This window comes from Tiliqua scincoides, chromosome 11 (assembly GCF_035046505.1).
Source record: "Tiliqua scincoides isolate rTilSci1 chromosome 11, rTilSci1.hap2, whole genome shotgun sequence".
Classification (NCBI taxonomy): Eukaryota; Metazoa; Chordata; class Lepidosauria; order Squamata; family Scincidae; genus Tiliqua; species Tiliqua scincoides.
Window position 1 is genome coordinate 3349883 of NC_089831.1, and position 21736 is coordinate 3371618.

Below are 21736 nucleotides of genomic sequence, written 5' to 3' on the forward strand. Positions count from 1 at the left end.
TTGAGCTGGCCCTGCTTCCTCTGTTCATACTCAACACAGGCATGAAAGAAAATTGCAAGGTACGTTATAAAAGAGAACAGAAGAAGAGTCCTGCTGGATCAGGCCAAAGGTCTAATCTAGCTACCTGTATCTCAGTGGCCCCACCAGATGCCTCAGGGAGAACACAAGACAACAAAATACCTGCATCCTGCAGCCACTCCCTTGCATTTGGCATTCAAAGGTAGCCTATTGTTTAAATCAGGAGGTTGCATATGCCCATCATGGCTTGTAACCTGTGACGGACTTTTCCTCCATCAATCTATCCAATCCCCTTTTAAAGAAATCCAGGCCAGGTGCCATCACCACCATCCTGTGGCAAGGAGTTCAACAGACTATTTAATGTAACATTGCCCCCACTCTTCCTGCAGAAGGCCAAGCATAGATCAGGCCATGGAAGAGAGTTTGGGAGACTCTTTGTTTTGCAAAGCTGCAGGCATCCAATACACAGACTCAGCCGCTATTGAGGTTGATTCTGACACCCTTCTGCTCCCTCTAGCTTTGTACCAAGGATGGATTAATATCTTGATCGTTCATCAGAAAATGGAAACTATGCTTCAAGAACACAGAGACACAGCAGAATCTTTGATTGTTGTGACTTTGCCATTTTCCCTCAACTGACCTTTTCTCTGAAAGTAGTTTGCCAACATATGAACCTCCTTTAGCCTTCGGTTATTTTGAAATTATGAAAACTGACCAAAACACTGCTGCAGAAGTTGTTTAATATGATATTAATTTGGTTTTGCTCTGATTTTGCCAAGGAAATCATGCCAGGAATATAGGAGCTGATGCCCTGAGACTCAGCTACTATTTTCCTTGGAGGTTTCCAATGAAAAAAGGTGGGGGAGACATGGTTCTGCCTCTGAATCAAGTTCACTCTTGGCGGGCACAGTAGCACCTTTTACAGGTGTATCTGGAAGCCATTCATAGCTCTGAACACAAAAGACAACAAAGGGTTTAAACAGACTGAACACTGGAGGACTGGCACAGTCTAATCTCTCACTGGATTATTTGCACAAAGCTAGTGCATTCCGTATTTTGCCCTTCACGGTTGCCAGCTGAGTTTGAGATGCTTCTGACATTGCCCTTTGCTGTTTCTGTTTTCAAAACGCTGGTACAGAAGTCAGCCAAAGCCAAGATGGCCAAACAATTTTCAACCTTTTTCGTCTCACGGCACACTGAAAAGGGCACTAAAATTGTCAAGGCACACCATCAGGTTTTTGACACGTGACAAGGCACTTCATGTTACCAGTGGGGGGCTCACTTCCCCATTGGCCCTTCTAATAAATAATATTCCCCCAAATTCCTGTGGCACACTTGTGGACCACTTGCGGCACACCAGTGTGCCACGGCACAGTGGTTGAAAATGACTTCTCTATGGCACCAATTTGTATATCACATTTTTTAATGCACACACATAAGACTTTGCTTTTTAAAAAGCACCTGGAAATGTAAACAGTGAAAGTGACACTAATACTATATACATTTTGTGGCACCACTGAGTTTGTTCCTGTGCCAGCGTGCAAAATACAGGCATGCACCGCTTAACACATTGTGTCATGGACATAGGGACAAAAAATCAAAACTTCACATATAGGCTGATGGGCTCTGAGCTGTCTGTGACAGATCAGGAGAGAGATCTTGGGGTGGTGGTGGACAGGTCGATGAAAGTGTCGACCCAAGGTGCGGTGGCACTGAAGAAGGCCTATTCTATGCTTGGGATCATTAGAAAAGGTATTGAGAACAAAATGGCTAATATTATAACGCCGTTGTACAAATCGATGGTAAGGCCAACCTGGAGTATTGCGTCCAGTTCTGGTTGCCACATCTCAGAAAGGACATAGTGGAAATGGAAAAGGTGCAAAAGAGAGCGACTAAGATGATTACTAGGCTGGGGCACCTTCCTTGTGAGGAAAGGCTACAGTGTTTGGGCCTCTTCAGCCCAGAAAAGAGGCGCCTGAGGGGGGACAAGATTGGGATGGGAATTATGCATGGGAAGGATAAAGAAGATAGAGAGATGCTCTTTACACTTTCACATAACACCAGAACCAGGGGACATCCACTCAAATTGAGTGTTGGGAGAGTTAGGACAGACAAAAGAAAATAATTCTTTACTCAGCGTGTGGTTGGTCTGTGGAACTCCTTGCCACAGGATGTGGTGATGGCATCTGGCCTGGACACCTTTAAAAGGGGATTGGACAAGTTTCTGGAGGAAAAATCCATTACGGGTCACAAGCCATGATGTGTATGTGCAACCTCCTGATTTTAGAAATGGGCTATGTCAGAATGCTAATGCAAGGGAGGGCACCAGGATGAGGTCTCTTGTTATCTGGTGTGCTCCTTGGGGCGTTTGGTGGGCTGCTGTGAGATACAGGAAACTGGACTAGATGGGCCTATGGCCTGATTCAGTGGGGCTGTTCTTATGTTCTAACAACCGTTCGCTTAACAACAGACCGCATATATGACAGTGGTCAAAGCACAATAAAGATGCTCTTAATGAGGCGGTCTCCCATAGCTTGAAGCCTGTGTCTGTTTACATAGCAGAGAGGATCTTAATGCAAAGAGGCAATCTATCTCTAGTAGCCTGTGCAGTCAGTGGCAGAGAGTGTCTATTTACACCACAAAGGCAACAGATTGGACTGAATGTTCACTTAATGACTTAATCGCATAACAATGGAGGTAGCATAACTACTTATCCCATTGTTAAGTAGTGCACACACCTGAAGGGCTATCTGATGGAAAGGCAAAGATTTGTTCTTTGCTGTCTCAGATTTCAGGACTAGATAAAATAGCTTAAGCTGAAAGAGGGACAATTGGGGTTAGATAACAGGAATAAATTACTAATGGAATGAGAAGTTCAACAATGGAACAGAAGGGAAGTGGCTGGAGGACTTCAACAGAGGATAGAAGGGTATCTTTTGGAGATGCTTGAAGAGCATCAAACAGGAAGCCTTGGGTGCCTTTTGGGCAGAAAGGTAGGGCAAAAATGGAAGGAAGGAAGGAAGGAAGGAAGGAAGGAAGGAAGGAAGGAATGGCCTGGACGGCCCCTTCCAACTCTATTTATGATAGATAAATTCTATGATAGTCCTCATAATTACAAATTGGAGGTATATTTCCTGGCTATCAGCCTGCCTAAAGAGACATGGGTAGCAAGAAAAGCCCAGAACTCTCCCCTACAACACTGATGTTCGAACAAAGCTGTTTCTCTCTATACATTTCCTTTCTAATATTAGGCATTTATTTTACAAAGTATACACAGAGATACCAGGTACCTTGGAAAACTATATCCTAAGTAATTACATCATCATCCAGCAACTGGAGCCAATCTTGTAAGAGCTTCAGGCTGCAAACCTATACATGCTTACATGGGGAAAAAGTCCCCTTGAACTCAATTAGGATTACTTCCAAGGAGGTTTGTACAGAACTCTGAGGGTATGTTTACCCCGAAAGATACTGCTTCTCCTCTAGTCACCTTCATAGTCTATCTGCTCAAAGCTCAGAAGCTTGCTGACATTTGTCCCCACAAAATACAGGTCGTACCTCTTTATCCATGGATTTACTAATCCACAGGTTCCATTCCAGTGGAGTTGAACGACCTGTACTCTCCGAGGGAGACCAGAACTGTGCTCCATTCATGTCTGGAGAGTGTTCTGAGGGCCAGGGAGGTCATGCGCAGCCTCCCCAGCCCTCAGAACACCCTCAACAGTTGCAATTGGAGGACTAGGTGTTTGGATGGTGGGTTCCGCGAACAGAACCCCCATGGATGTATGTTTTATCTTCTCTCTGGAGCCAACAGAAACAGACTCTATAGTATGCCTCTCTTTCAGCAGGTTCACCAAGCAGGTGCAAATGAGACCCTGCAGAGACAAAAAATAGGCTGTGATGCTCCTTGCCACAAGATGTGATGATGGCATCAGGCTTGGATGCCTTTAAAAGGGGATTGGACCAGTGGCGTAGCTAGCGGGGGGCGGGGGCAGTCCGCCCCAGGTACCACCCTTGGGGGGTATAACACCACAAATGCCCAACATCGTGGAGGTTACGAGCAACCCCATCATGTTATATACCGTTGGATGAGGAAATTCCAGCAGAATGCAATGCAAAAAATGGGATTGAAATATCTCCTTTCCATCAAAAGTTATGGCCATAAAACCAGAAACCAAAAAATGCATTGAACCCTATGGAAAATGAAACTGAGCCATATCACATGTTTACTCATGAGTAGGCAAACTTGCCATAGTTCGTCAGAAAGGGCAGGCTGAGAGGAATCCAATGACACCAGAATGGTTCCTATCCAACGAAAGCAGCCCCCCAAAAACACCCAAGAAGGAAGTCCCTCCCTCCAAGAAGAGGAATGTATTGAACCCTATGGAAAGTGAAAGTAAGCCACACGGTCGTGTTTACTTGCAAGTAAGCAAACGTGCCTTGGCTCCTGGTCAAGTGAGGCAACGAGGACTGGAAGGCTGGCTGCATGGTCCCAATCTGATGAAAGTGGAGCTCAAAAAATGCTCCAGAAGGCAGCCCCACCCCCCAAAGAATAAACCAGAGGCTTGAGCTGGTAAGGAGGACACTGGGGAGGGCTGAAAATCTCACTGATTTTTTTTTGGGGGGGGGGGGGGGAGGGTGTTATTACAGACAGGCTACAGAGAAAATTCACTTGGTGAAACAGGGCTGGCTTCCCCTTATTTATCTGTTTTTCTTTAATTTAATTATTTATAATTATTTTATTTTGCTTGATGATGTCACTTCCAGCCATGATGTCACTTTCAGTGGGTCCCGGACAGATTTTCTAAAAAGTTGGTCCCAGTGTTAAAAGTTTGAGAACCACTGCCTTAACTCAAAACAGGCCAATGAGACATCCGGGATGGGGGTGACACCCTAGTGACCAAAATTCTGGAAATCGTGGCTTTTAGGAATAATATCATCATGTTATATACCATTTGATGCAGAATTTCATCCATTGCTTGTGGGGAAATATTCGCTGCATTTATTTTTCTGGCCATCATTATTCATTCCATGTCATGACTATTACTATTTCTGTCTCACCTACCTCACAGGGTTGTTGTGAGGACAAAATCAGGGGAGAAACCATGTACACCATCCTGAGCTTCTTAGAGGAAGGGTGGTATAAAAAGTGAATTAATTAATTAAACAATATAATTAATAATTAATTATTATTAATAATTAAGTCATTAATTATGAATTAATTAAGTCTTTTGGGGTGACAAAAATTTTTGGGCCCTGGGTGTCAAATGACCTAGCTACGCCTCTGGATTGGACAAACTTCTAGAGCAGGTGTGTCCAAAGTTTTTGGCAGGAGGGCCACATCATCTCTCTGACACTGTGTCTGGGGGCCAGGAGAAAAAAAGAATTAATTTACATTTAAAATTTGAATACATTTACATAAGTATACATAAATGATTATATTAAAGATTAACTTATATGAATGAATGAAGGCCTATAAAAGGCCTTGCATAAAGAAAGGCTGGCCTTTCCTTTGTCGCTGCTACTGCATCACAGATATAAAACAGCAAGCAGTGGAGGAAGCCCTCATCCCATAGCTCACGTGAGAGGTCAAACAGTCACCCTCACACTGAGAGCAGTTGCGTCAGGCCTGGGGGCTACCTGAGAGCCGCAATGAGAGGCCTCGAGGGCCACATGTGGCCCCAGGGTTTGGACACTCCTGCTCTACAGGAAAAGTCCATCACTGGTTACAAGCCATGATGGGTATGTGCAACCTCCTGATTTTAGGCTACCTCAGAATGCCAGATACAAGGGAGTGGCAACAGGATACAGGTCTCTCGTTGTCTTGTGTGCTCCCTGAAGCATCTGGTGGGTCACTGGTGGGCCATCTCAATACAGGAGGCTGGACTAGGTGGGCTTTGGCCTAATTCAGCCAGGCTTTTCTTATGTTCTTATGCTCTATCACCTCAGACATGATGCTTTCCAGTTGAATGCATTCATACATTCAGATGTTAGGCATCAAGCAGGCAAAAAAAAAAAAATCAAGCAACCGGTACAGGATTAGTTCATGCACACATCAACATCTGAATTTGAACAGGTCAAGATCTGGCCCCATTTATACAAGCTCTGCTTTGTTCAGTTTAGCATTTTTCTTCAGAGTGTCGCCTCCCCCAACAGTTGGGGAAATAAACCTCAAACTGGGGCATGACACGCATCTCCTAAGGCCACCCCATCAATATGATTGACCGTGCAATTCTGCGGAAAAGACACAGTTAGATGGTGCTTCAGCAGGCAACACTTCTCAGGTATTGTCTCCCGAGGCACATATGCACAAGCTCTGCACATCTTTGTGTGGCACTTAATTTTTTTGCTGCTGCCTGTGTGAAGCACTGTTCTTGGTTCTCTGTAAAAACAAATATTTATATACCACTTTCCAATGGAAGTTCACAAAGCAGTTAACGTGGCATATTAAATGACCTGTGATTATCTATTCACCCATGCAAGTCACAGCTTAATGCTGACCCATTGAGCCACACACAGACATGTGCAAGTCACCCAGCGAGAGCTGGAATTCCTACTCCCAACAGGTACAGCCCAAGCTGTTCTGCATTCCCCTGCCAGCATGCAAGACAATGTACACCAGTACCCAAAGAGTCAGGCAGCGCATGAGGGCGCATGCCCGGGCAGCTGTCTGCTCCTCCTCCTTGTAAAGTGCTGGATCAGGAGGATCCTGTTCTCTCTCTCTTTCCACCAATTTACAAGATGCAGAGGGGGGAGGAAAGGCAGTGACCCTTTTCCGGAGAGCGTGAGAAGAGGACGGTGAAGCAGCTGGACAGCTGCTGGACTAAGAACGATGGTGGCCAGGCAGGTGTTGTTTGCAGGACGCTCCCTGTCTCTGCCAGCCTGCTGCTCCAACAGGCCATTTAAGTTGGCCTCATGGGTGGCTATTCCCAATTTACTCCATCTGCACAGGGGAGCTCAACAGAACAGAAAATCCATGGTCCTTGGTGGTCCGTGCAATCTGCAGCCTATTTATTCAGAAGTAACTGAACCCTGAATTCCACTGAATGTCCACTGAATTCTATGGTATCTCACTCTGAAAAGCAGTTCTGGAACAGCGTCTAGTGTGGCTGAAAAGGCCGATTCGGGATTGACAATCCCTTCCACACCGGGAGCAAGTGCAGTCTGTCCCTGGTCTGTCTCCCTGGCTATGGGCCTTCCTTCTTTGCCTCTTAGCCTCAGACTGTTGGCCAAGTGTCTCTTCAAACTGGGAGAGGCCATGCTGCACAGCCTGCCTCCAAGCAGGATGCTCAGAAATCAGCACCCCAAATATAATGCTCAGAAGTCAGAACCCAAGGAATAGGTCTAACTTTTAAGACCACAAAATGTGTGTGGGTCTGTGCATTATGATTAAAAAGTATTTATTTCCAGCTTTTCAATCAAACTAACCATTGAATCAATGGGAAATACTCCCCAAAAGATAGATCACTTGAGAACCATGGACACAGGTGGGGGGGAGGAACTGGTAAAAATGATATCAATTTCATCTCAGATTAGAATGATTTCACACATCAAACTGTACTCCTAGATTTTAAAACAGGCACAGGGAGCCCATTGGCACGGATCCCAGCTAGAATTCTCAGGAAGGGTATACAAATGCAAGAAAGAATTGTCTGTGATCAATTTTTGTGATCGTGTGTTCTCTCTCTCTCTCTCTCTCTCTCTCACACACACACACACACACACACACACACACACACCCCAACAACCACCACCACCACCTGAAAGCATGGAAAATGTTAAGACATAAGACACACCTTGCTGACTCAGATCAGAGTCCAGGACTCCACTTCCTCTAGAAGCAAATGAGCTGCCTCTGGGAAGCCCACAAACTCAGGATGCAGGTAAGTGCTGTTCTTCCCACAGAAAGCGGCATTCAACATGACTCATGGCCAGGGATAGACCTCCTGGATAGGCCAGGAAGGATCAAGCTGAAGCTCTGCTGAAGTTAGAAAACCTGAACGCTGTTTATCTCAAAGTCCTTCCTAGCTTCTAGGCGCTCATAATAGACCAATCCTGGGATGCTGGAAGCCACACAGAACTTCAGAGAATGTAACCAGCACCAACACGGCCTTATCTTTGAGGATAGGAAGCCACAGCCAAGTGGATGACCACACACATGTCTGCTGCTGAGCAGGGCTGGAGAGGCTCCTGTCTGAAACCACTCTGATTCCCATTTTGGGCACCACTTTTTTAGGAAGGACATTGACTTGGTTTAGAGGGAAGGGGTTCAGAAACCAAGTCCTATGAGGAAGAGTTAAAAGAACATGGCAGGAGAAGGCTACAGGGAGATGTGCCATCTTCAAGGATCTGAAGGGCAGTCAGGGCTATCAGTCAGTTCCTTTAAGCCAACTGGACCAATTGGGCCCCACGCCTAAGGGGCTCCACACTTAGGTACTCTCCTCTAGTCTTGCTTGCAATTTTATATGAAAATGTGCTTAGATCCATCTGGTCCATGAACTCACCGGCACTTTTTAAGCACACATTTTGAATGCATTCCATTCTATCAGAGAGATGCCACAGCTCCTAAGGCCGACCCCGAGGACAATCATGCAGAAGGAGAGGATTTGCTCTTTGTAGCTCCTGAGGGTAGGACTAGAACCAACAGGTTGAAACAACAGGGAAGTAGATTTAGGCTAGACTTAGCAAGACTGTTCTGCTTTAAGAACCATCCAAGAGCTCTTGTGCAGTCATGGGCTCTCCTCATTGGAGGATCCAAGCAGAGTCTGGAGGTCTACTTGTCAGGGATGCTGTAGCAGCTGTTAGAACTGAGCAAGGACTTGGACTAGATAACCTCCAGAGACACCTCCAACTCCATTATTTTGTGAAACCTCAGGGAGCCATTGTCAGTCAATGTAGACAATACTTAGCAAGGTGGGCCAATGACCCAATTCACTAGAAAGCAGCTTCATGACACAAGACATAAAACTTTCACCCAGACTTTTAACCCTTTACTAGACCCTTCTTGTATGGCAGATGTCTCTGTCTGGAGAGTTCTCCCCTTATTCCATTCTCTCTGCACATGATCTGAAAAAGGATGGTGTCGTGGTTCAGGAGTCAGACTTAGACCTGGCAGATCCAGGTTCAAATCGCCACTCAACCACAAAGCTTCCTAGTTGACTTTGGACCAGTCACTCTCTCTCTCACCTTCACCTACCTCACAGGGTTGTTGTGAGGACAAAAGGAGGGAAAGAACCATGCACTCAGCCCTGAACTTCTTGGAGGAAGGGCAGTTTTAAAATGTGAAAAATAAAGTAAAAACAGCTCTGTGTTTAACAGGGCTTCAGATCCTTCACAGGATGCAGCCAATAGCAGAAAATATTGGGTAAAAAGGGCTTGACAATCACAGGAGGACAGGGTTAGCGGTCAATCAACTCCCTCGTTCCTAGTGTCCATCTCCTTATCTGACAGCCCAGTGTCCACAGATTCAGGCAGAAGCTAAAGCCCCTCTTTCCAGCCACATCCTCCTGCTGCTTTTCTCAGTTGTTTTTTAAAACCTAGAATTTCTGCAACTGGCTGTGTTCCCGCTAAGGACCCAGGGATCGCTCACACACAGCACAGTTTTTCAGATCACACACACACACACACACACACACACAAACACACACAAACACACACAGAGAGAATACAAAACTGTTGTTAGCCAATCCAAGGAGTCAAGATATGGTGCAGTTTTTTATTTTAGGCTGCAATCCTACATGTGCTTACTTGAGAGTAAGTTCCCATTGATCAGAGCAAGACTGTCTTCCAAGTAAACACGCATACGATTGGGGCTGTTAGTCCAATTTACAAGTTACAATCTTACACTCACATAGGAATTTGTGCCCGCCAGTAGAGGCGTTTGTTTTTGTTAATAATGACATAAAAACTCAAAACACCACATTTTGGTGTTTAAGATATTTTCCAGAAATTAAAATAGATTCCTTTTCCAGTTAGAAGTAATGCCGTGGCTGCATTTGCTGACATTGTTATCTCTTATATCACCTACCTAATACACCTTTAAAGGATTTAAAATTAATAAGGACGAGAACTTGGAATAAAAACACATAACACCGCTTCCTGCCTTTTCCAATTTTTTCAAATAATGAAATTTGCAAAAAAATAAAACCATTTTCAAACACCTCTACTCCATAAGTCAGACTTAAAAAAAACCCAAACATATATTCAATAAGCTCCCCTAAAAAACCACAACCCTTGGACACCATTTTAGACAAGGGCACAAGCTCTTGAATTATGCTGCTGTTTTATATTAGCGATCTTTTTAGTTTTGTGCCCCAGTATGAGAACAGCCCCAAATGGCCCTGCCCTATAATAAAAAAGGAGGACTCTCAAAAACAAGCAAAGTCATCCCCCCAAAAGTCACTTGCTTCCCCCTTCTGCCTGGCATCTGTTTACAAAAAGGACACAGCAATGATCACCAGAGCCAAAACACATTCCAGTTCCATTGTTCAATCAGCACAGCAAATCTCATGAAGGATGGCAGGGAGGGGAGAGAAGAAAATAGCAAGGTGGAAAAAGGAGGGGGGAGAGAAAGTGCATGTCATCTAATCAAGTATTAGGTTATTCTTGATGAGGTATAACCCCTAGGAAGGTTTAGATGGAGATTAGTGAAGTGCCACATTCATTTTTAAGCCAACAGACCTCAACCTATATATGCCTTCGCAAGTGGCTAGTCCTCAACAAGGCAGTCTGTTTTTTTATTACTTCTGCACTTCACTGTGTTTTTATAACTGAATTGGTGGAACAGTTAAATTGGACAGTTTAACCCTTTCTCACCCTTCTCCAGTACTTGAAGGCTGCACAGTGGCTCAGAAAAGAAGCCCACTGAACAGTAGGGTTTACTTGAAAGCAAATTGTTGAAGAACTTAGCAGCAATTCTGTGGGAAAGGGAGACAGAGGCAACTCCCAAAGATAGAGGAGAGCTGATGGGAAAAGGAGGGATGGTAGCCCTAAACCTTCAGCCCCCTTACCTAGAAGCAAGTCCCAGCCACACCCACCAGCTTTACTTCTGAGTAAAGGTCCAAAGAACAGCCGTTCAGCCAGAGCCCAATCACGTTTACTCGTGAGTACACCCCTTCCCCATAGCATTCAACGGGACTGAGAGCCCAATCCTCTGCATGTCTACTCAGAAGTCAATCCAGTTATAGTCAATGGGGCTTACTCCCAGTAAAGTGTGGATAGGATTGGAGCCTGAGGGCCCAATCCTCTGCCTGTCTATTCAGAAGCCAGCCCCATCACAGTCAATGGGGCTTACTTCCAGGAAAGCATGGATAGGATTGCAGCCTTAGAGCCCAATCCTCTGTATGTTTACACTGGAGTAAACATTCCCATTATAATCCCATTATAATCAATGGGGCTTACTCTCAAGTAGGCAGGGAAAGGATTGCAGACTTAGAGCCCAAAACTATTCTTGTCTACTCAGAAGCCAGTCCTGTTATGGTCAATGGGACTTACTCCTAAGAAAGTGTCGATGGATTGCAGCCTTAAAGCCCAATCCTCTGCCTGCCTACTCTTAGTCAATGGGGCTTACTCTCAGGTAAGTGCAAACAGGACTGAACCCAACTCTCCCACCTTTCCGCAAAACTGCACTTCTCCGAGCACTTTTACAACCCATGTAAGTGGCGGGGGGCTTACTCGCGAGTAAATCGGAAAATGTGGGGGGAAGAGGTGCCCAAGACCACGGGGGGGGGGCGAAGGCGCAGCTGCTTACCCAGGGCGAGGAGGGCCACCTCGGCGGCGCTGGCGCTGACCATGGTTGCCGTGAGGAGGGAGCGAGGCTGCTGCGGGCGCTGCGGAGGGGACTCAGCTCTGGCCCGCGGCGGAGCCCACCATGCCCGACCGCCCCACGGGGACCCCGAGCAGCGGTGCGGGCAGCGGCGATCCGGGACGCTCCGTCGGAGGAGAGGCGGCCGGCTGCTCCGTCCTCTCCCAGGTGCGCTGCCGCTGCTGCCGCCGCCGCCGCCGCCGAGCCAGAGTGGCCGAGCAGGGCAGCGGCAGGACCGCCTCCCTCTTCCCTCCCACGCCCACGCGGCGCTTGCAGGGCGCCCGGGCAGCGCTAGGCGGCGGGCTGGAGGGGCGCCCCGGGGAATCCCTCTGCAGGCCAGGAGGCCGGCTGGCAGCCCAGCCTCCCCGCACTTCCCTGGGAGTAAGCCCCACTGACTCGAATGGGGCACACTTCGGAGTAGATGTGCATAGGATTGGGCTATGAGAAGGTTGTCTTTCTGCCCAATCCGATGGGTGTCTACTCAGAAATAAGTCTCATGGGACTCAATGGGACTTCCTTCCAGGGAAGCAAGACTCGTACCCTCAGGCAGCAGATTGGGAGGGGGACACCCACTGCTATCTCCCTCCATGCCTCCCCTGCCCCTCTTTCTTTTTCCGCACCATCAACTGGGAAAGGAAGACCCAGCATGACATTCATCAGTGGAACTCCTTGCCACAGGATGCGGTTCTTTTCCATCTCACACAATACCAGAACAAGGGGACACCCTCTAAAATTGAGTGGGGGGAGGGAGAATTAGAACAGACTAAATAAAATATTTCTTGACCCAGCATGTAATTTGTCTGTGGAACTCCTTGCCTCAGGATGTGGTTCCTTTCTGTCTCACACAATACTAGAAACAGGGAACACCCACTAAAATTGAGTGATGGAAGGGAGAGTCAGAACAGACTAAAGAAAATATTTCACGTAATTTGTCTGTGGAACTCCTTGCCACAGGATGTGGGGTTGGCATCTGGCCTGGATGCCTTGAAAAGGGAGTTGGTTAGATTCATGGAAGAAACGTCCATCACAGGTTACAAGTCAGGATGGGTATGCGCAACCTTCTGGTTGGAGAGTAGGCTGTCTATAAATGCCAAGTGCAAGAAAGTGGCACCAGGATGAAGGTCTCTTGTTGTCTTGTGTGCACCCTGAGGCGTCTGGTGGGCCACTGTGAGATACAGGAAGCTGGACTAGATGGGCCTTTGGCCAGATCCAGTAGGGCTCTTCTTATGTTAAGACAGAGAGGAGATATGGAGGGGTGGATAGTGATGATCTGAGAAAGGGAGGAGCAGAGGCTGGTGCATCATTTGGAAAGGGGACAACATTTGACAGGCCACCTCAGGCATCAGGCAGCCCTGGTCTATCCACCCTGGAACCTCAGGACTCCTGTGGCAAGTGTAGACCAGGCTAAAGCCCAGAGCCAGTGCACAAAAAACCCACATGGAAATTAGCATTTTTTCACAGATGGTAATACACACTGGATACAAAACTCTACAGGGATGGCGGGACACTGCCCCAGATCCACTGCTGTTGCTCCTGCCATGCCACACTTTAAAAAAAAACACCACCCATTACCATGGTGACCTATTGTGGGGTTCTTGCAAACCAGGCAGTGTGGGACTTCTAGTTTTATTTCAAGGATGATGCCTTTGAATAAAGCTGAACTTCCTAGTTTGGGAAAGCTATGAAATGGAGCACAATAAGGAAGAGGAGGATCTGCTTTCTAGAAGTAGATTAGTCTGGCTTGTATCCACAGCAGGCTAGAGGGAGGCAGCAGCAGACCTGGGGTGAAGGACATCCCAAATCCCTTGCCCCCCACCATGCAAGCAACATCAGCCCACTTAATGGCTGGGCAAGCTCTGCCCAGGTGGGTTTCCTTATCCATGGAAAGAAACTTCCCCGTGGAAGAAACTCTTCATCTTTCCACCTCTTAATCTGTGAGTTCAGAATTGACCGCCTGGGTTTTGAACATATGACTGGAAACTCCATATGGTGGTTGCCTGAAATCTGTGTGTTCAGAGTCCTTGCAGGAGGTGAGAGGAGGGGTGAATGTCAGTGCTGAAGGAGAGACTCACATGGCTTTTTCCATGGATGAACCAGCTCCCCCTTGTTGGTTGCCCTTTGATAACTGGGGCGATTGGGCTGTGTGTAGCACACTTCTGTTGCTGAACCAGTGCACACAGTTTGGTTGTCCAGGCAGAGGTCTCCAAACCCCAACCCAGGGGCCAGATGCGGCCCGCAGCGAGCCTCTATCCAGCCCGCAGCCAGCCTCTTGTCACCTGAAAGCCTCTGGCCCACTCGACTGAACATGACCACAGCTGTGCTCTTATTGCATCTGGAGGGTGTTCTGAGGGCCAGAGAGGTTGAGTGAATGAGCCCATTCATTCATTTATTCATTCATCTAAGTTCCATCTCTAATTTATTTATTTAAATTTTATATTTAAATTTTTTTCTGGCCCTCAGCAGTGCACCAGATATTTCATGTGGCCCTCTGGCCTAAAAGTTTGGAGACCCCTGCCCTAAGGCAACCATCTAAGGCAGGGGTGTCAAACTCGTTTCATACAGAGGGCCAAAGTTAGCATTCAGGACTCCAACTGAGGGCCAAAGTGATGTCATTAAGCAGAAAGTGACATCATTAAGCAGCCAATGGCCAGAAATCAGACCCTGTTCTCATATAGAAACCCATTAACTGCAAATGACAGGAGAGAAAGTACGCAAATCTTGATCATAATTCAAGATTTGGGAAAGCCCAATTTTCACGTGGGCTGCCATTTCAGCTGTTCAGCTGTTCATTTCAGTTGTTAATTTCAGCAGCTGAGAGCCTCAGGTCTGGATAAAAAGCCTCCGGGGGCCACATCGAGCCCCCAGGCCTTATGTTTGACACCCCTGATCTAAGGCATCTTAGATCACGCCTGATCTAAGGCATGACACCCCTGATCTAAGACATACCGCAGTCCTACCGCTGCCCTGAGCCAGCACAAGTCCCTTATGGAAGTCCTGAGTGTCACGGACATGCTGTAAAGCACATTCGTGGCTACTCGGGAGCAGGCTGGGCTGTGGCTTGCAGTCTAGATTTTCAACATTTTTCTTGTCATGGCACACTGACCTCCATGGTCTTCTCTATAGTCTTCACCTCCCGTGATGCCACTTCTGCCTTTCGGGAGGCACTTCCAGGTTCTGCAATTCAATTTCTAGGACAGCTGGCTAAGGGATTGCCTGTCTCTTGCTTTGACAGCTCTTGTCTGTAGTAAGAAATTGTCTATCTGCCAGTGGAGGAAGAGGGACAGACAATTCCTCACCACAAACAGTTGACAGACAATTCCTCACCACAAACAGTTGACCTAACAGAGCTACAGAACTTGACAGAGTTCAGTTGTCATCCGCTGTGCTCCAAACTCCCATGGCACACCTGTGGACCTTTCATGGCACACCAATTTGAAAATAGCTGATCTTGATATTGACACAAGGAAGCAGCAGAGCGGAGAGCAGGCGGGGCACAGCAGGCCAAGCACCTGTGTTTGTTTCTGTTGCAGGTACTTACACTCAGTTGCAGCAGGGAATGAGGACACACTGGCGTCGCTAGGGGGGTGAGGACCGCACCGGGTGACGCGCCAGAGGGGTGATGCGCCCTGGGAGGGACACGCCAACATCGCGGATTTAGGAAGTACCGCATCATGCTAGACACCGTTGGATGCGAAATGGCCAGCGGAGTGCAGTGCAAAAAACGGAATTGAAATCGCTCCTTTCGTTCAAAAGTTATGGCCAAAAACCAGAAGGAAAAAATGCATGGAGCCCTATGGAAAGTGAAAGTGAGCCGTATCGCGCGTTTACTCGCGAGTAGGCGTACTTGCCATAGTCTGTCAGAAAGGGCAGGCTGAGAGGAATCCAAAAACACCACAATGATCCCGATCCAATGAATGCAGCCCCCCAAAACACCCGAAAAGCTCTCCCTCCCAGCTGCCAGACTGAGCCCAAAACGAAGCCACGTGGTTGCTTTTACTCGCAAGTAGGCGGACTGCCTTAGTCAAGGCAGGCTGAGAGACAGGCTGAGAGGACTCCAAAGAGGTCAGAATGGTCCTGATCCAATGAATGCAGCCCCAAAAAACACGGAGAAGAATGTCCCCCCTTTCCAGTCTATGGAAAGTGAAGCAGCCTCATGTCGTGTTTACTCGCGAGTAGGCAGACGTGCCTTGGCTGGTGGTCAGGCCAGGCAAAGCGGAATGTGAGGTCACCAGAATGGTCCTAATCTGATGGAGCGGGAGTGCAACATATGTCCAGAGGCAGCCCCCCCCCCCCCCGCACACTAAAAAGGGCAAAAAAGAAGCTTCAACTGGAAGCACATAGAATCTCAAAACACACAGACGAACACGCCTTACTGAGGGAGAACCAGCCTGGCTTCTGTAAGGGTAAGTCTTGCCTCACGAACCTTATAGAATTATTTGAAAAGGTCAACAGGCTTGTGGATGCCGGAGAACCCGTAGACATTATATATCTGGACTTTCAGAAGGCATTCGACATGGTCCCTCACCAAAGGCTACTGAAAAAACTCCACAGTCAGGGAATTAGAGGACAGGTCCTCTCATGGACTGAGAAGACCAGGAAACAGAGAGTGGGTGTCAATGGGCAATTTTCACAATGGAGAGAAGTGAAAAGCGGTGTGCCCCAAGGATCTGTTCTGGGACCAGTGCTTTTCAACCTCTTCATAAATGACCTGGAAACAGGGTTGAGCAGCGAGGTGGCTAAGTTTGCAGACGACACCAAACTTTTCCGAGTGGTGAAGACCAGAAGTGATTGTGAGGAGCTCCAGAAGGATCTCTCCAGACTGGCAGAATGGGCAGCAAAATGGCAGATGCACTTCAATGTCAGTAAGTGTAAAGTCATGCACATTGGGGCAAAAAATCAAAACTTTAGATATAGGCTGATGGGTTCTGAGCTGAGACAGATCAGGAGAGAGATCCTGGGGGGGTGGTGGACAGGTCGATGAAAGTGTCAACCCAACAGGCAGCGGCAGTGAAGAAGGCCAATTCTATACTTGGGATCATTAGAAAAGGTATTGAGAACAAAATGGCTAATATTATAATGCCGTTGTACAAATCGATGGTAAGGCCACACCTGGAGTAGTGTGTCCAGTTCTGGTCGCTGCATCTCAAAAAAGACATAGTGGAAATGGAAAAGGTGCAAAAGAGAGCGACTAAGATGATTACGGGGCTGGGGCACCTTCCTTATGAGGAAAGGCTATGGTGTTTGGGCCTCTTCAGCCTAGAAAAGAGACGCCTGAGGGGGGACATGATTGAGACACATAAAATTATGCAGGGGATGGACAGAGTGGATAGAGAGATGCTCTTTACACTCTCACATAACACCAGAACCAGGGGACATCCACTCAAATTGAGTGTTGGGAGAGTTAGGACAGACAAAAGAAAATATTTCTTTACTCAGCGTGTGGTTGGTCTGTGGAACTCCTTGCCACAGGATGAGGTGATGGCATCTGGCCTGGACACCTTTAAAAGGGGATTGGACAAGTTTCTGGAGGAAAAATCCATTACGGGTCACAAGCCATGATGTGTATGTGCAACCTCCTGATTTTAGAAATGGGCTATGTCAGAATGCCAGATGCAAGGGAGGGCACCAGGATGAGGTCTCTTGTGTGCTCCTTGGGGCATTTGGTGGGCTGCTGTGAGATACAGGAAGCTGGACTAGATGGGCCTATGGCCTGATCCAGTGGGGCTGTTCTTATGAAAGTGGAATGTTTTCTATTTTGCACTTGCAAAGCTAGGAGGGTCCTTGTCTTGATATGCCTGAAATAAAAGAACTTTAAGCTGGGCACTGGGGAGGGCTGGAAATCTCACTGATTCTTTTTGGGGGGTTGTTATTGCAGGCAGACTACAGAGTAAGCTCCATTGACCACTATGGGACTTACTTCTGAGTAGACATGCATAGGATTGGGCTCACAGGCTGCAATTCTACCCACACTTCCTGAGAGTAAGCCCTATTGACCACTATGGGACTTACTTCAGAGTAGACATGCATAGAATTGGGCTCACAGGCTGCAATCCTACCCACATTTTCCTGAGAGTAAGCCCCATTGACCACAATGGGACTTACTTCAGAGTAGATTCACTTGGTGGAACAGGACTGGCTCCCCCTTATTTAATTCTTTTATTTTAATTTAATTATTTATAATTATTTTAATTTGCTTGATGATGTCACTTCTGGTCATGACATCACTTCCAATGGGTCCTGGACAGATTGTCATTCTAAACATGGTTCCCAGTAAATTTTGTCATTCTAAAATGTGGTTCCCAGTGCTAAAAGTCTGAGAACTGCTGCAACAAGGTGTTAGTAAGTTGACACGGGGTGTGTGTGTGTGAGAGACTCTACAAGTTTTCAAAATCACTAAAATCAGAGTTTGGAGGAATAAGACCATCATGTTATATATCAATCACTGCGTAATTTCATGCAGAATGCAATAAAACAAACCACATTGAAATATCTGTGTTATAACAAAAGGTACAGCCAACAAACCGGTGGGGGCGGGACAATGGTACATCACCACGCCCACCTGGGGCATTGCCCCACCCACTACATAGGGTGACGCGAAGGCTTCCCACACCAGGTGACTCGAATCCTAGTGATGCCACCATGAGGACATGTTTATCCAGTCATCCTGAATTCTGTGGAACTTTCTTCTTAGTCACAATCCTGAGGATTGCAGTGATGGACAATCCTGGAGGATCACTCAGCCCACACCCTGGCGAAAAGACATAAGATGCATTTGTGATGCAGATCTTCCCAGCTCTGCTGAGATGTTTAGTGGGTCAGATTTGTGTTTCACACACTATTTGTCCTGGTAACAAGTTTTGAGAAGGGTCTTCTAGATGCTTACTTGACCAATCTTTTATTTTGTAGGTAAAGTACCAGAAGTTCCATTTCCATAACGAAGACCTCAGGGGTTGGTGGGACTTCCAAGGTTCCCAGGCTCAGGCACATTGTCCCCAATATTGTCTGTGGCTTTTGCCCTCCTTTAAACCAGGGGCTTTCCTTGGTAACTACAAGACTCACTGTTCATCCAGTTGCATCAGAGCATTTCTGTGCCAGTCTAAGCCATCATGAGGCCGATGCCCCTTCCTCTATCAGTCATCGGCAATTTGTACTTTCTTGGCAGGAGGGCCACCACACCAGCTGCAGTTCTTGCAAAAAGCAGAAACTGAAAGCCCGAACATGCGTGTGGGGATTAGCCAGCTGAAATGATTCAGGCTGCAATATGATGTCATCATTCCTTAGAGGAAGCCCCATTTAACACAGTGGGACCGGTGGCAGCATGATCCAGAACACTGCCTGAGGCCTGCTGCCTCAGGTCTGCTGCATCTAAACACACACGCGCACACTTCCTGCTGCTCAAGATGGTGTAGTTCAGGGTGGCATATGTGGTTCTTTCCCTCATTTTGTCCTCACAACAACCCTGTGAGGTAGGTGAGGGTGAGAGAGAGTGACTGGCCCAAGGAAGCTTCATGGTCCTCATGGTGGGGAAGTTGGTGGAGATCTGAACCTAGATCTTCCAGGTCTAAGGCTGCAGTCCTATCCACAGTTCCCTGAGAGTAAGCTCCATATGGAACTTACTTCTGAATAGACATGCATAGGATTGGGCTCTAAGTCCAAAGCCAGAACTACTACACCCCCCTGTATTTATCACTTGCTTTTAGTGGGTGGAAAGTAGATCAATGAGGGTTGCATCTGCAGCTGGCTGGAGGAAGGTGGTGATAGAGACACACACAGGGTGGAGGGTATCCCAAGTCTGCCACCCTCTCACCCCTCCCCTTGCAATCTGCCACTGATGCAGCCTGCACCACTTTGCCTAATGGATGGGCTACCCCTGAGTCCTACTTACTTATGAATAAATGTGTGCAGGATTGCATGTCAGTTTTTGCACACTCCTATTCCAGCAGGATGGTGCAAAGGGATGGAACTGTGGCATTTTGATTTTGAGCCAAGATTTATTTTATTTACCTGGCTTTCCCTTCTTAATTATAGGACACCCAAAACACCAGACAACCATCATACTGAAAAACAAACACATCAAAGACAATATCACAGGATATAGGCAAAGCCGGAAATTAAAAGACAGCTCTCAATGAGGTGGTAACCTTCAATTCCGGTTGAGCCGAAGTTCTGCAAATATTCCTCAACTTGAATACGTGTTCTAGGGTTGAGCCTGAATGTCCAAATGGAAATTTGGGGGACATCAAAAGGCAAAACCATCTACCCAGCTTAGGGCCAGCCTAAGTTCTCCTGATAGTTGAGATGGCAGGCTAAATGCTGCCCCCCTTCTCCAATGATGTGCCAGCCTCTGGTCCTCCCACTCTTCACTGTTCTAGCTCAGCACACTTCCCCCCCCCTCCTTCATCTTCTCTTCCTCTCTCTTCCTCTCTCTTCCCCCCCCTCCTTCCCCTTCTCTTCCTCTCTCTCCCCCTCTTCACATCCAGGAAGTGGGAAGGAGAGGAGGAGCTTCAGTTGGCCTCATGAATGGGCTGGCCCTGGGTGACTTCGTGTGCAGGCAGCAAGTATCACCTGTGTCCCAAGCAGTGAAAAGCTTCATCTAAGGATACTTGCGGATCAAGCTGCCATGTGGTTGGGGTCAGAGCAGCCTGGCTGCACCCTGCTTTGCATTTTTCCCCTTCTCATCCACAACATGATGAGCACAATATTAGTTTATGTCAATAATGAGCCCTTCTATTGTCCTCAGCTGCTCATTCTTGGCCTCTGAATCATTGGGGAAGAAGCTTGCCCCATCCCCGGAGGAGAGGATGTTGACCATATGAGTGGGTGAGGCAGGGTGAATTTATCAGAGCGGGTGAAAGGAGGGTGAGAGAGAATTCTTTAAACAACTGGCTGCGATTATGGAAGGAAAACATCAGCCTCACTCATCAGCTTTGAACAGCTTTTGATAGAGTGAAACAAAGCTGAGTGTGTTTTACAAATCGGTCTCCATTTGGATTGCCAGTTATAAGCCAGAACAATGGGCAATAAGAGGGCACAACCTGAAAATAATGGCATCTCCTTAGAGGCCAGGAGCCTGAGCGTCCCTTGTATCCACTCACTCTACCGTTCATTTCTGGAAATATAATTGGTAGCACAAGCCTGTGCATGTGGTTTGGGAAATGGACCTGGAAGATCCATGTTCAAGTCCCCTCTCAGTCATGAAGCTTCCGGGTGACCTTGAACTCACCCTCTCTCTGCTTCACCTACCTCGCAGAGTTGTTGTGAGGACAAAAGGAGGAACCATGTATACCGCCCTGAGATCCTGGGAGAAAGTGTGACATAGAAAATGTGAAAAATGAAGTCCACACACACATGCACAGTCATAGCATATTTGTACCCATTTACTTTGGCCCTGCTCTCCCTTCCTCTGTCATCTCCCTTGTTAGATGGTTCGCTGGTGACCCCCTTGTCTTCTCTTGCTTTGCCCTCTGCAATCTCTTGCTTGCTTCTCCGCAATCCTAGCCACACATTCCTGGGAGTAGGCCCCATTGACTATAATGGGACTTACTTCTGCAAAGACATGCATAGGATTGGGCTCTATATCAATGGCTAATTGTTTTCAAATGCAGTGTACATTTGAGACAAGGATCTTTGGTCACATGAATGGTCAAAGGGAAAAATGTTTTTTTTTTTTAGCAACTTGAAACTTAAGGCAAGATCCCACAAGGACCCTGACCATGTGCTGGCCAGAGTTTCACCTCCTTGGACGAAGTCAATAAGTCTCCTCTACAAGACACAGTCTCCTTGAATCGGCAACATTTATAAAATCCTGATGCTGCAGTAAAAAGACTCCATCTTATATCCTGAACCAGTTCAGACAAGGGGACTCTATGTTTGGAAGTCGACATAAAAAAGGTCCAGCCCAGTGTTGACTTTGGA

The 21736-nt window shown here is 47.1% G+C and overlaps 1 protein-coding gene across 1 annotated transcript in view; it reads right to left on the minus strand.

The window, feature by feature from the left end:
* Positions 1-11810, minus strand: part of TGFA (transforming growth factor alpha) — a 58524-nt gene extending 46714 nt beyond the window's left edge. Inside the window, exon 1 of the mRNA XM_066639639.1 lies at positions 11768-11810. Coding sequence (XP_066495736.1) covers positions 11768-11810 — 43 coding nt within the window. The remainder of the gene's footprint in view (positions 1-11767) is intronic.
* Between the last annotated feature and the right edge of the window lie 9926 nt (positions 11811-21736).